This window comes from Clarias gariepinus, chromosome 1, assembly GCF_024256425.1.
Source record: "Clarias gariepinus isolate MV-2021 ecotype Netherlands chromosome 1, CGAR_prim_01v2, whole genome shotgun sequence".
Taxonomy (NCBI): Eukaryota; Metazoa; Chordata; class Actinopteri; order Siluriformes; family Clariidae; genus Clarias; species Clarias gariepinus.
The window spans coordinates 37,996,360-38,011,242 of NC_071100.1; the positions used below are offsets into that span (position 1 = coordinate 37,996,360).

General features: G+C 41.8%; 1 protein-coding gene across 5 annotated transcripts in view; it reads right to left on the reverse strand.

Moving 5' to 3' along the window:
- The window catches only part of ctnnd2b (catenin (cadherin-associated protein), delta 2b), a 77,880-nt gene that overhangs the window by 37,605 nt on the left and 25,392 nt on the right, over positions 1-14,883 (reverse strand). For 4 of the 5 annotated variants that reach the window (XM_053493902.1, XM_053493893.1, XM_053493885.1 and 1 more), the window contains exons 3-8: positions 11,064-11,098; positions 9,498-9,614; positions 6,077-6,246; positions 2,562-3,084; positions 2,101-2,244; positions 88-322 (exon numbers count right to left, since the gene is read on the reverse strand). In XM_053493902.1, coding sequence (XP_053349877.1) covers positions 88-322; positions 2,101-2,244; positions 2,562-3,084; positions 6,077-6,246; positions 9,498-9,614; positions 11,064-11,098 — 1,224 coding nt within the window. The remainder of the gene's footprint in view (positions 1-87; positions 323-2,100; positions 2,245-2,561; positions 3,085-6,076; positions 6,247-9,497; positions 9,615-11,063; positions 11,099-14,883) is intronic. The other variant, XM_053493877.1, reaches the window with a different exon arrangement.

Here is a 14,883-nt window from a genome sequence, read left to right on the forward strand (position 1 = left end):
AGAAAGTGAATTAACAAGTGAGAAGTGCTCTCTCTAACTTGTGCTGTTCATGAATTTTTTGTTGTCGGAGTAGAGGCTTCTGCTCACCTGGGGTCCTTTTGGATGCTGTCCACAGAAGGTGACCTGACCAGCGTGGCCTCTGGTGGCAGTGCAGGGCCTGATTTGCTGTAGGGTGAGTCGGTTGAGGGGCAGAACTGCAGCGTGCGATATGGGTTGGCGTAGTCGGGTGCGGCGGCATAATTGGAGCGGGGAAAGGTGCCTGTGGCGTTCTGGCTGCCTGTGCGCTGCAGGGGGATGGGCTCGACGCCAGGGGAGGACGGAGCTAGAGCAGAAGAATAGGTGCAAAAAACAGAGTGGCACATTTAGCTTAGTGAAAATACAAAGTTTGGAAGCTTAAAAAAAAAAAGAAAAGAAAAAGCCAAATACACAAGATGCTCTGCGTCTGTCGCTGAATCTCCAATTTCCGTTAAAAACTGTACAAGGGCGTAACGATGCACAAAATTCGACTTCAATACAATACAATAAACATTTCCAATACGGAAAAATAATACACTGCCTGAAAATGCGCCTAAGGTATCCATTTTTTAATTGATTAAAACAAAGTACAATAATTGATATTGGCTAATGACAGTGTTTGCTGTGTAGAGGCTGCACGGCTTTTTATTTCGTTATCGGCTGCTGTTTGCATGAAGATCCATTAAGACTCAAAGCAGCATATAACAAAATGGAAAAAAAAAAAACGACAACAACAACATTTTTGTAGTTCATTGTAGTGCAACAAAAAGAAATATTATTTGGCTAATTAAGCAATGCCCTCTGGGTATAGTAGTGAGTGTGTGCTGGTGTGTAGGCATGGCAGGTCTCATCACAACCTAAAAAAAACAAGCGGAACACATCTGGGGCGTGTCTGGAGCACTGACTCGTCCTATTCTGCTGTCAGCCTGCTGGAATTTCACACAGGCTTGTAAGAGCTCAAATTGTGTTCTCCATTAAGGAGCAGTCTCTTATTTGCAGCTATGGACTTCCCGTCAACTCCATTATGTTATAACTTATGTAGGGCGTCAAATAGTGAACAGCAGGCTGTTTAACTTGGATGACAGACAGGAAATGAAAAATCAAGCCAAACAGTGAATACTTTGTTTTCTTTTTTTTGGGATACTCATATTACTGTGAGCAAGTAAATAAAAAATGCGCGTAAACATTAAATTGCTGTTTTAAAATTGATGTTGCTTTTTAAATGCACTCATTTCCTGTACTGCTTAATCATGTATACAGGGTCGCGGAGGGCCTCGAGCCTGTCCCAGGAGACTTAGGAGACGAGGCGGGGGGACTAAGTGTCCTGGGATAGGTTCCATGCCCTCCGCGACCCTGGATGAGTTGCTAATGGCACACACACACATACACTCACACGCTCATTTAAACATTATGGGATTATAGCCTGTTAGCCTAATCTGCATGTCTCTGGACTGTGGGTGGAAACTGGAATACGTGGAGGAAACCCACCAAGCACAATAAGAAGATGCAAACTCCATGCACACAGACCCTGAGGAGGGGAACAGACCCTGAGGAGGGGAACGAACCCGGACCTTGGACGTGAAAGTAGATAGTGCTAACCACTAAGCCACCGTTTATTAAATTCACAAGAAAAAAAAAAATAAAACGCAAAAAAAATCCTCAGCTGACAGCTGCTAGTGTTAAAATTATCCTGAGCGGAAAAAAAACAATCAAAGTGATACCGTGAAGGTTCCGCTTGACAGTATGTCAAAATTGGACTGAAAAAAAAAAAACCTAAATGAAGATTATGCTGAATCGTTACAGGTGATAAATTTATATGCAACAGCTCAATCTAAAGTGTGAGTGAAAACATCTTGCACAATATGTTGATGCTCAAGTAATAAAGTCAGTTTGTTTGTAGTTGTTGCTCAGGCAGCTTCAAACACTACTGTCACTACCTGTGGTGTGAAAAGGATTTCTATTTAAAAAAAAAAAATAAAAGAATCTAAAACCCAGCATGGAATTCATTTGACAGCCTCAAAACTACCGCATTTGCATAAAAGGAAGCGAAACTGAAAAGTCGAAGACGGTCGTGAACTGTCTTACCCTGACCCTGGGTGAAGTTCCGCAGTGGTGCTTTCTGATAGACCCTGTCCTCGTAGATGGGATCGATGTGGTGCTCGGGAGACTGCAGGGGGCGCAGCTCGGTGCCCATGTGGCTGTGCTGACTGCTGTAGGAGCCCCGGGAGCCTGGACGCAACATACAGTACGTGTAAATCAGCGCGCGCCGTAAAATCACAGGCAAGAAGAACAACACGATGATATGCATAGAAATTGAAAGCTAACCATAGGCACTGTGTTTTTTCAGTGCTGCATAAATATAATAAGGAGTCAGCAGGTATCATTTTTAAATTAAATATTAACACCATCATCTGATCTGTTCACAACACAGGCTGTAGGTAAAGAAGTTAATTATATTTACACTGGATGTCACAATGCACACGGAAAATCAATATAGAATTTGTAGAAGTGTATATTTGTGTGCAAAGTTGTACTATAATGCGCACCTGCAAGACTGCCCGGCCTCTGCAGGGTGGCGTTGGCATAGAGCTCGTGGGAGATCTTGTATTGGTCGGAGGAATGCAGCAACCGTTTGGCAGGTGAAAGTGTGGCGTAGCTGCCCACAGCTGAGCTGAGCTGGTGCAAGGGGGAGGAGCCGGTGGTAATGGCCTGCCCAGGTGACGCGGATGCTGCCCCTCCGGCCGCCATGTTAATAGGCGAGCTGGTGCTGTAGGATTTGGCCAGGCGACTGGGTGACTGCTTGGGTGAGGATACCCGCTGCAGGGTGGCGTAGCTGGGCATATCCGAGGCTGAGCCAAGCCTTTGGAGTTTGGAGGGTGATCCCAGGGCCTGCATGGTAAGCGGAGAGCTCACACGTTGGGCTGGCAGGGTGGCACATGAGTAATAGACCGAGGGCTGAGTGTCAGGCAAGTGGAAAGCGCTGCCATGGCTCTGTGCCAATGAGTCTCGGGACTGGGCATGTGCACCCGGGTCATTGCCCACCAGCTGGGCTGTACGGTTAGATGTCACCTAGCAGAGTGAACAGTAACAAAAGGGTTACATTGAATTATGCATGGCGATGATTCATGTTTCATTAAATAAAAAAAAAAACTTAAGCGAAAAAAGAAAAAAAAAAAGGACATTTTTACATGTTGTACACACAGGAGTTAAATAAAGCTGCACAATGCATATGTACAGTACTATGTTCATACAAGCCTTTGCTTTACCAGCTTTTCTAGCACTTAGCTGCTCTTGCGCCTGAAGCCAAAATGAGTGAAGTCCAAGGTATGAAACTGTTAAGAGCTCTGTGGTTGTCCATTTCAAGTTAATGCCCAGCACAGTCGGCCAAGCTGAAGGAGCTAAGAGTGCCAAACAAGCACCGCATTGTTTTTTTTTTCTTGCATTATATAACACCAAGCCACACTATAAGCTAACCAGCCTATCTAAATCAGTTATTTAATGAGCTTCATTAGCATTGCTTAAGGAATAGGCCTTTAACACACTGAAGCAGCATTTCTATTTTTTAAGAAATATAATGATTCGATAAAAATGCAGGAACATTGTTGTTTAGGAAATAAAGTTTGCACTCATCGAGGTCATTTTTAGACAATAAAGTATCAAAGTTTAATAAAGTTTAAGATGTACACAGTAGGATGAAAAACTAAGTCTCTAGGACCATAATAAATTTTTTACATAAATGATTAGTGTCACTTGACTGAGAAAAGTACAGCCTCTACTTGAGCATATACAGTGTTTTCCCGCATACACACACATTTTTGCTCTAAAAAACTGAAATTCTGCAAGAAATTTACCTCGGCATGCAAAGCTTTTTCAGGATGCAAGCGACCAAACTGAGCCAAACAGAACTGCCTGACTTGCCCCTCCATGTTGCATGCGTCCGATTTGCGTCTTAGCTGTGCATACGCAAGTTGCGTGCATGTCTGTTAGCTGTTTAAATCTCGGTGGAAAGCAAATAGCGTTTTTTTGGCTTTTGTGCAAGATTAGGTAAAGACATAGCACTATGGGTTCCAAGAATGTTATCAGGGATGGTTGCAAAAAAATGGAGCCACTTTCAGTTTGGTTTTTAAAACAGCTGGTGCCAAGAGAAATCATACATTAAGGTTAAGTGAAGTTTAATGTCTATTTGTTTTATATTTTCCTTCATTTACATGTCTTTTCTCAATGTTTTAATTGTTTTTATGCGCAAAAGTATGATTATAATGTTGTAATGTTGGTAATATTTTTAAATGGTTGGAACGGATTATCTGGATTTACATTATTTCCTATGGGAAAATGTGTTTCACAATAAGAAATTTTAACTTAAGAACTCACCTCCGGAACGGATTAAATTCGTATGCCACTATACTGTAACATGCCAGTTTACTAATGCTATAAAGCTATACTTTCTACAGCATAAAATAAGCATATATAATAAACAGGAATATGGCATTCAGCCTGTGTTAATTGAGCATGAATACAAATAATCCCTGCATGCAGGCAATTTGACAATTTAGCTAATTAGGCAATAACTAATCGAAACAATAAAGCAGGCAATCTACAAATGTAAATAACTAGAATACGCAGAAATCAGCAAAGAAATGGCAAGACATAAGAATACAAAGTTTAATAGCATCAATGACATGACAGCAAAAGGGAGCAAGAACGATGAGGTGAGGAATAAGTTGTGTTAAAGAAGTTGTGTCTGACTTTAGACCCAGTTACTGTGAGCAGATGTGTTGCTTGTCACTCTTGTGATCAATCATGTGTTTTTAAGGAGCTTTTTTTATTTTATTTGTAAATTCAGTAGTAGCAGATGCCACAGACATAAAACCATCAAAAACATTACTGCAAAAAATATAAAATATAAAATCTCATGATACATTAAGTATACAAGATGTGTTCGAGTCAAATCAGGACTTTTGATTGTGCAGAATAACAGAACACAGTTATGAGAGCATTTCTCCAAGCATTTTACTGCATATCGTACTGTGTATGACTGTGTATGTGACGAATAAAATTCGAATTTGAGAATAAAAACTCCCTTTATTTCTCCATATAATCCCCTGCTACACTAATGCACTTATCCCAGCGTTTTACAACTGCTTGGATACCATCAAGGTAAAAAGTTTTCTTAGTATGCCGGAGCCATGATCGGCTCCTGCTTAACATCTGAAACGCTGGCCTCCCAGGAACTCCTTTAAAGCCCCAAGCATGTGGCAATGGCTCGCAGTGAAGTCAGGACTATAACTGACCAGTAACTGTTCACATTACAGGGGACGTAGCAATAACTCCCAGCGGAGTTCCTGTAATGTGCAAATGGTGTCATGAATCTATGCATGTATGTATTTATATACTGTATCTATCCCTTTTTTATTCCAAAACAACCAAAACTCTCTAGATCTGATTTGAAGTTATTTTTGCCCCTTTTTTGCTACATTGCTTTGGATTAAGCGCATTTAAAACCAAGTGACCAATCCAATAATCTTATCATTATATACAGTCAAAAATGAATGTAAAACCTTAATAATGGTGAGTTGTGCTTTCCATGAATAAACCAGGGACCCACTAGCTATGCTTAACAGACCCCTGGGGATGACCAGATCCCATGCTGAGAATCACTGATCTATGCAATTCAAATGCACAGTGTAACACTACTGCAAATGCTTGTTTTATTTTAACAGCATAAAAGTACAGGTACCACTTACTTTAACAAACATAAGAATAAGGTTCAAGCAAAAAGAAAGAAGTTTAGGGTCTATAAATTGTTGACTAAACATAAACAACCATAACCTGGACTATCCATACAATTACAATTAATAATCCCATGGGCAATTCAAATAAAATGACATTAAACATTGGGTCCATTAATATTCAAATGAATTTGCTGAAACATTACAATTTGAATGAACTTTTCAAAGGAACCCTAAAGAGGCAACCCCACTGAGAGCTGAGTCCCGTGACTAGGAGTGTAATCTAGCATTGTAGTATTGGATTTCCAAAGGGAATAGTAACCGAGTCCTACCTGATTGTAGCTGTGCACGGCTCCTCCCACCTGAGCACCGCGTGCTAGGGGTTGGGAGGTCGCCGGGTCTCCCAGGGCCAGGGTCTGGCTGCTATGGTAACCAGCAGCATAGGGGAAGGTACCCTCCTGGTTATTGAGCTGTAAAGCACTTTGGGACAGGATGCCGGCTCCTGGGCGGGGGAAGACAAAACATGTTTGAAATAAGGATCCTTTACTGTTCCTTTATTCTTTTTTTTTTTTTTTCCTCGACAAAAAAAAAAAGTGTAAAGTATAATGCAATACTCCACCTACACCACCTCAAATTTCTTTCCTTCCTTGCTTGTTTTCCCCCAACAGATTTTCAGGCTCCCTCATCACATATTGCCCTGTTTTCTCACCATCCGTCTCTCAACTAACACAACGTTTTTCTTGCATGTCTTTCCCTTCTCGCCCTCCATCGCTATTATCCACGCTGCTCCTCTTTATGTATTCTCTCTTTCCCTCTTTTGGCTGTCTCCCTCCCAGGTTTGAGAATGGAGATGGATGTAGTGGGCATGTATAATTAATCAGGACTGGAGAAGTCAGTGAGCTCATGTCATGAAGAATGGGGCCAGCAGGAGCAGAAATCACGTTTGCCAATCCGCCTCTTCCTCTTAGACACAGAAGGAGGCTGAGCTGCTCGGCTGGTTCTGAGAGCTCATGCTGATCCGGAGGCACAAGCTCTGACACAAAAGCTTCTGCTCTAACGAAATACATGCTTCACAAACGATAGGTGCCAGTCAGTGCCACGAAGGGCTATCTGTTTTACAGGGATGTAGAGATACAAAATGACTCCATCAAGACATAGAGGTTGGGATAGAGTTGTCCGTCTTGCAAGAGTCACTCCAAGTTATTTATTTTCTGCTTGACCTAATTTCACATTTACAAACATCAAGATTCTATTATGACCATCTGGACAATTTTTTTTTATTCTCATGCAAAACAACTTAAACTACAAGATGTTAAAGGTAATTTAGGTATAAAAGTTATCCAAAAATATATACATAAATATATTCCTCAACCATTTTTTTATTTATCGAGCAAATACCATTTGAAAGCTTTTCTGAACCTTCCCGAATTTGTCTATCCCTAATGCTGTATGCATCTGCCTGTTTTACATGAGATCAGCCTGATCTTTTCAGTGCAGTGAATACACATGTGATTACTTCGGAATGATATTATTTGTGCCCCAATTTGTAGGCGTGAAGAAAAAGCCACAAACCGAGAGCAATGTCATAGCCCACTTATGGTCAAGAGCTGCAATTCACACATGCAGCTATTGACATTCATAATGTGGCATAACAGGTAGCGCTCTGTGCCACATGCTCTGAATACAGCAGAGGGCAGAGGATTCTCTTAGTGAAAGGAGTTGAATAGCAACCACAGAGAGAGCAGGCCCTGAGCGGCAAACACCTGCAAGCCTCCATTATCTGTGCCTGCATCTGGCAGATTCAATCCTCATACCCATCACTCAGATTCAGTTCCTACTCCGAATAGTATTCTGTCAGCACATCTATCTGTAAGTACACATCTCATATATGTTATATCATTTAGAACAGAGCTCTTCAGGTAAGTGCACATGGATACTGATCCTGCATGCTGCCTTTCCTAGGCAACTCAATTACTACCCTTCTGACGTTTTACTTTGATACCTTCACTCAACTACAACTGTATCTCAAGTGCTACCTTAACTCCTGCTGCTCTACCTTTATCTCACTACTGAGACTCTACCTCTATCTTATGACGTTGACTTAACCGCTACCTGAACTGCCACTCTACCTTAACATCGCTAATTTTACACAACTGCTAGCTCAACTACTGAGCTATCTCTACCCCTACCTTGTACTTTTACTTTAACTTCTACCTCAGCTACAGCCACTCAATCTCAACCTCAGCTACAACCACTCAACCTCAGCTACAGCCACTCAACCTTAGCTACAGCCACTCAACCTCAGCTACAGCCACTCAACCTCAGCTACAGCCACTCAGCCTCAGCTACAGCCACTCAGCCTCAACTACAGCCACTCAGCCGCAACTACAGCCACTCAGCCTCAACTACAGCCACTCGACCTCAACTACAGCCACTCGACCTCAACTACAGCCACTCGACCTCAACTACAGCCACTCGACCTCAACTACAGCCACTCGACCTCAACTACAGCCACTCGACCTCAACTACAGCCACTCAGCCTCAACTACAGCCACTCAGCCTCAACTACAGCCACTCAGCCTCAACTACAGCCACTCAGCCTCAACTACAGCCACTCGACCTCAACTACAGCCACTCGACCTCAACTACAGCCACTCGACCTCAACTACAGCCACTCGACCTCAACTACAGCCACTTTACTTCTACCTTGGTAATTTTATTCAACTGCTACCACAACTTCCGCCCCCACTTTACCTCAACTACTGCCACTCTACCTCTTTGCTACTTTTACTCAACTCTTGAGTAACTCACTCTACCACAACCTTCACTACTTTCACTCTACACCTCTACCTCACTACTGCCATACTACGTCTACTTCACTACTGTCATGGTATTCCTATCTCTTTACTGCTATTTGACCTCACTGCTGCATTACTACCCTTTCCTTACCACTGTCACTTAATAGTTACCTTAACACGGCCATTCTAGCTCTATGTCATTACTGCCACAGATCTACCTTACTACTGCTTCTATCCTTTACTCCACTACAGCCACTTTACTTATGTCACCGCTGCTATTCCCTCTCTACCTTAATAGTAATACGTAATAGTGATATCTAACTTCTACCTCATTTCTGTTATGCATAGATAGATAACCCCTGCCATTCAAACATGACTGCATTACTGCTAAACCACTTAAAACCTTCCGAACTAATGCTTATCAACGTCTACCTCATTACTATGTGATACTACACCTTCGCCACTTAACCACTACCTAACTACTGCTACTCATCCTTTACCTCATTATTTCTATGTGGCTCAACCCCTATCAACCTACAGCCACTTCTGAAGGACTTTTGCCAATACTGCGCAATTCCCCAAGAGTCTTGAACAACACTGCTTGCTCCTACCATTATTATTGTTTGCACCTGATCTCGGTATTTTTCCAAATATATAAAATTTAGTCATTTAAACCACCATGACCTTGGCCAGGATAAAGCAGTTACTAATGATGTGTGAAAGAAAGCAATAAAACGTATTACACAGGCCTGCAAGAGCACCAAATACACTCTCCCGTTAATAAACATGGATTTTCTTTCTCGCACAAACTTCATATGTGACTGTCTGTCCCAGTCCACAACGAAAATAAAAAACACCTTCTCCTGCTGCTTTTTATTGGGTCCCATAGGATCCCTGTGCAAGTATACTTACTACTATTGCCATTCCTTATTTCAACCATCACTACAGTTCTTACTTTCACCTGCTGCAAACTCCTGGGAATCCAGAATGCCAGATTCTTGCAGAGATCTGATGCAGGAGTCCACCAGCTCCAGCCCAGTGGTGAGCTCTTCTTCTATGTCCTTTTGTCCGTCTACACACAAAGGCAGAGGTCATGAGAAAGGAATTACATTGGTTCTGGTTTTAGGACTGAACAACAACAAAATGCAAAAGCGGCCGAAAAAGCCAGCACTCGATCTCATGCAATTTAATTTCTCATCTACAGAACTGCAAGAGAGGGAGGAAAAAAAACAGCCAAGACTGTCACAGAGGAATATATGCCAGCAAAGTCAAACTTTTTTCCCCCTGATTTCAGACTTTGCTGCATACGATATACTGCGTGATCAAATCGGCCAATATTTTATTTTTACACACTGGCCTCATGAATCATGAATGTGATGATGACAATAAGTCCCCAACATAAGAACGAGATCCGTTCCGAGAGCTTTTTTACTAATTCCAATTAGCATTGCCTAGGTAGTAGGATACTAACTAACACTATTAGCTAGAGTGTACAGTATATTACAGTACAGTGTTTTTTAAATGACATGTGGCTATCCATTCTTTGCGCTTGTTCATAGATGCCCATGATTGGCTGTAGAGTCGTGATTAATGTGAAAGCTACAGTAAGTGCCTCCCATCCCTCCCCTCTCAGAGAGCTCGACCAAACAGATCTCTCGAGAACCTGGCTGCATCACCCGGGATTCGAACTTGAGATCTCCGGATGATAGGCGAGGTTGTTTACCGCTGTGCCACATGTTCGTAACTCGAATGTTCGTATGTAGGGGACTCACTGTTTATAACTATCACTTTAACCTTAAATGAAACTTCAATTATGTCCCTTAGATTGAGTTTATTTAGAATTGTTTAGATATTTAGATTGTTCTTACAACTATCAAGTTGAGAAAATTCAATCGAAAAAGCATTTTTTTTTAGGAGAACACTGATGTCATTTGTTACTCGAATCTTTCGCTCCTTTGACTTTCCTATGTACAATTACCTACCTGCTAGGAAGAGACATTACAGGATCCTGTTCCACTAATTACATTCTCTACACTAGCTCCCATCCGTCATGTTATTTTTCTTGATTAACTGCACTGATTAATGCGGCCCCTTTCACTGTACCTGGCTCAGAGTTCAAAACTGTGGAGTTGACCACCCACTTGCTCTCATAAATAATGCACACACTTGGCATAGTCCATACATCAACCGTGTGCTTGTTTGGCTCTAAGGTGGAGGCCATGTCTTTGGCTAAGGTTTCTGTCATAATCCAATCAATTCATTCTGAAAGGACTGTATTTTGGTTTGATGTGTGCGGTTCGGCTTGAAACGTGACCCTGACAGATGGTGACAGCTGTCAGCTCTCAGCTCCAAGCAGTATGCTAACCACTTCCTCGTCTAACACAACGCCATTCAATACGTCTCAAATCATTAGTAAGACACAATGTTCGACTACTAAAAGGGTACAGAATTCCATTACGGCATATCAGGATACAAAAAGTTGGATGTTATTTAAAGGAAGCAAAGAACATGTCTAGTTTACCTTGATTGTTCCAGCGAAACTTCTCATCAGCAGAACTGCAGAAAGAGAACGAACAAATCAAATTAGGTTTGTAATAATATATGGATCATTAAGGACGCTGCACAAATTCAATTTAAATACGGCAGAAAAAAAATAAATGCTTGACTAAATTGATTAAGTATGTATATATTTGTGACTCTGAAAATAGGGCTGTTTTAGTGCGTAACACTTTTTGAAACAGAAACCATGTGACAATCAATGAAGGATGCTAAAAGCTCAAAGAGAGTTAATCATGAATATAGATTAGAAAGAGAAGGAAAAAAAAAAGTGGGGTTGAGGACCAGCATTCCGCTGATCAATGATCTGGAATAAGGGTGTACAGTAAACAGGACTCTGCTTGGGCCCTGGAGCCATTGAGAGGTTAAATACTTGCTCATTGTCCCTCAGCCACGCTGCGGATGCTAAATCATTGTATTGATTTTCTCCTCCTGTGTGCGTGTGTGTGTGTGTGTGTGCAAATTTACAACGCAAGCGCGACCAGAATTGTGCAACGGTTCTGATTCACAGGAGAAAACAAAACATGTTAATAAGTCTGTGGCGTGTTCCTCACCAAAGTTCAGCCATTTATCAGCAATTACGCCGTGAACAATTCCCACACAGACTGCCTGCATGAAAAGAGATGAGCTACAAGCAATTTCACTAAACGCTTAAGCGCTGGGCTTAATGAGAAAGTCGCTTTTTGGTGGCCAATAAAAGATGTTAAACAATTGCTCGGAATTGACTGTTCGGAATGGTTCGGAACACAAATAGATGAACCGTAATAATTTACGCTAGCAATCAATATCGCATCTGGGACAGCAGGTCAGCGGTTCTAAATACAGCTGCGTGCGCGGGAATCACGTTTGGTAAGACTGGATAGAGGAATGGATAATTATCATCATTATCAATAATGTCACTATTGTTAAGCTAAGAGCACCGGAATGTTGAGGGTCAGCATGTGGTCAGCAGTTAATCAGTCTTATTTACTGATCCCATTTCCATAAAGACAAAAGTCACTCAGTTACACAACTGTGATTTAGACGAGAACACTTCAATTGTAAAAGATTCTGTCGACTCTTTTGATAGTTAATACTAAACTTTCAATCAATTACAACATTTAGCAGACGCCCTTATCCATAGTGCCTAATAGTGGCAACATGGTGGTGGTGGAGGTTGAACCGATGACCTTCCGGTCATTAATCCAACACATTAACAATAGAGCAACCCTTGCCCCAATCACATGCATGCTTTTAAAAATATATTATTTAACACTGATTAAAAACTAAAGGGCTTACTAGGATACTTGGTGGCACAGTCTTTAGCACTGTCGCCTTGCACCTCCAGGATCCTTAGGTCTGTGTGCATGGAGTTTGCATATTCTCCCCGTGCTTGGTGGGTTTCCTTTCGGGTTTCTTCCCACAGTCCAGAGACATGCAGATTAGTCTAACTAATGTTCTCAAATTGCTGTGTATGTGTGTGTGCCCTGCGATGGATTGGCACTGTCCGGGGTGTATCCCATCTCATGCCCTACAGTAAGTCTCCTGGGATAGGTTCCAGGCCCCCAGCAACTATGTATACAGGATTATAATAAAGCTACTGTATATAAAGCGATATAAAACGATGAATGAGTGAGAGAGTGCTATTTGCTGGTGGTGTTCATGTCCAAACCAGTATAACCAAAAACCCTTCTCTAATTTAAAATAATTCCATATAATGATACATTCTGTTTCAATTAATAAATCTTAAAGGTTAATTGTTTATTTTTTTTGTTGCTATCGATTATATAGTTAAAGCTGAATCAAAGACTGTGCATGAGTGCCCTAGAGAGTGAAAGGACAGAAAGACAAGAATGAAGACTAAAAGAGAGAAGAGTATGCTATGACAGGTCACAGCAAAGCTCTTATTGCATTTGAAAAGGAAGAGAGAGGGAGGGTGAGGGAAAGGGAGATTGAGAGAGTCAGGCCCAGCACTGGTGAGGGTCACTAGGTCTTTTAACACAAAAGGAGAAAGAGAGGAACAAGAATGGAGGGAGGTGGAATCTAATAGTTGGCCAGCTGCAGAGAGGGTTTCTGAGTGCTAATGCAAAACAAAAAAAAAACCTTGAGAATGGCCCACTCATGTCCCAGCCATATAATCGGCATGTAGAAAACGATCTTTAAAAAATATACCACGGGAGGTAAAGTCTTCTTGTCATGTCTCTTCTGACTGAACCACCCTGAAGCTCCAGACACAGCAGAAGCTGGTGCCTAATACAGCATGTGAAAGGGATTCCTATAATGGCAGTAATGAGTGCCGATCAGAAGCACTCATCCATGAAAAACAAAGCCAGGCCACCCATCAGCCAGCACTGGAGCAAACGGACACACAAGTTCCAGCTTTTGCTGCTGTATGAAACAGAGACCTAAATTCAGACACTGGCTTACAAGAAAGCGTGCCGGCGTTGCGGATAAATCCGGATATTTAATCCATTTAATAATTTGCATTCTGAGAATAAGGCTCGAGTTTCCTGGACAAGGGAGTCGCAGGGTCAGCAGTGTGAACATTTTCTTCTTAAGAACTAAGACAACAGAGAGCAAGAAGTCGAGACATTTGAGAGCGCAGTGGTGTGTGTGTGTAGTAAATTCTGTCTTGTTTAATGATTAAGATACAACAAAAAGATAAGAGGAAAAATATGGAAAAAGAAAGATGCTGACAGAGGTCAACAAAAAAAAGAAAAAAAAAAAAGAAAAAAAGAGAGCGCGAGTGATAAAAGCGTGAATAAAGCAGAGATTCCTGAGTCATGCTGTCTGGCTCATAGTCGGAGAAAGCACCACATCACGTTATAACTTCATCACTGCTTCCTTTTGGCAGTAAAAGGGAATCAGAGCTAGCTCGAGCAACAGGCTGTACTGACCACACTTCCAAAAAAGACATGTCTGTTGTGTTCTGCAAAAGATTTCTACCTGACTGTCATAATTCAATTCAATTCAATTTTATTTGTATAGCGCTTTTAATAATTGACATTGTCGCAAAGCAGCTTTACACAATCAAAAGAATTATTAAAGTTTGTATAAAATGTGAATGTGTATGAATCAAATTGATAAGATTGACCCTGATGAGCAAGCTGGGGATAAAGGTGACAGTGGCAAGAAAAAACTCCCTGAGATGGCAGTAGGAAGATACCTTGAGAAGAACCAGACTCAATACCCATCCTCATTTGGGTGATGAGAGGCTGGAAGTTCAGTCTAAGTCTTTAAGAATATGGAGTCCAGTTCATTATTGGCGGCTCAGGTAGACTGTGAGAAATTCCCGTCCTGAACTATCAAGCGACTAAAGTCACAAGTCCTTAGAGAACAGCTGTCAGCATCGGCCGAGTCCAGGACTGTCTTTGTGGAAAACTGGAACCGTCCCCAGTCACCACACACATCCCAAGCAGACCACACGGGGCGTTCATGCGACGAGATCTCCAGCCAGAAGCGGGACACCAGGATGGGTTAGACAGGGCCAGAGGGCAGAGGGGGTCATAACTAGATGTAGAAACAGTAGAAGTCTTTTGCCATGGACACTCCATCTCACAAAATATTCCATCAGTTGAGTGGAACCCTGTGTGATCTTCTGTTGTGGTAGCCGATCTACCTCAAGGCTCAACATGTTGTGTGTCCTGATGCCTTTCTGCTCACCATGTTAGTAAAGATTCTCATTATTCTTCTCATTAACAGGGTGCTTTCGCCTGTAAAACATATTTTTCTTTGCAGCTATTACAGCTTCAGCTCTTCTGTGAAGCCTTTCCACAAGGCTTAGGGGGGTGTTGATGGGAATTTTG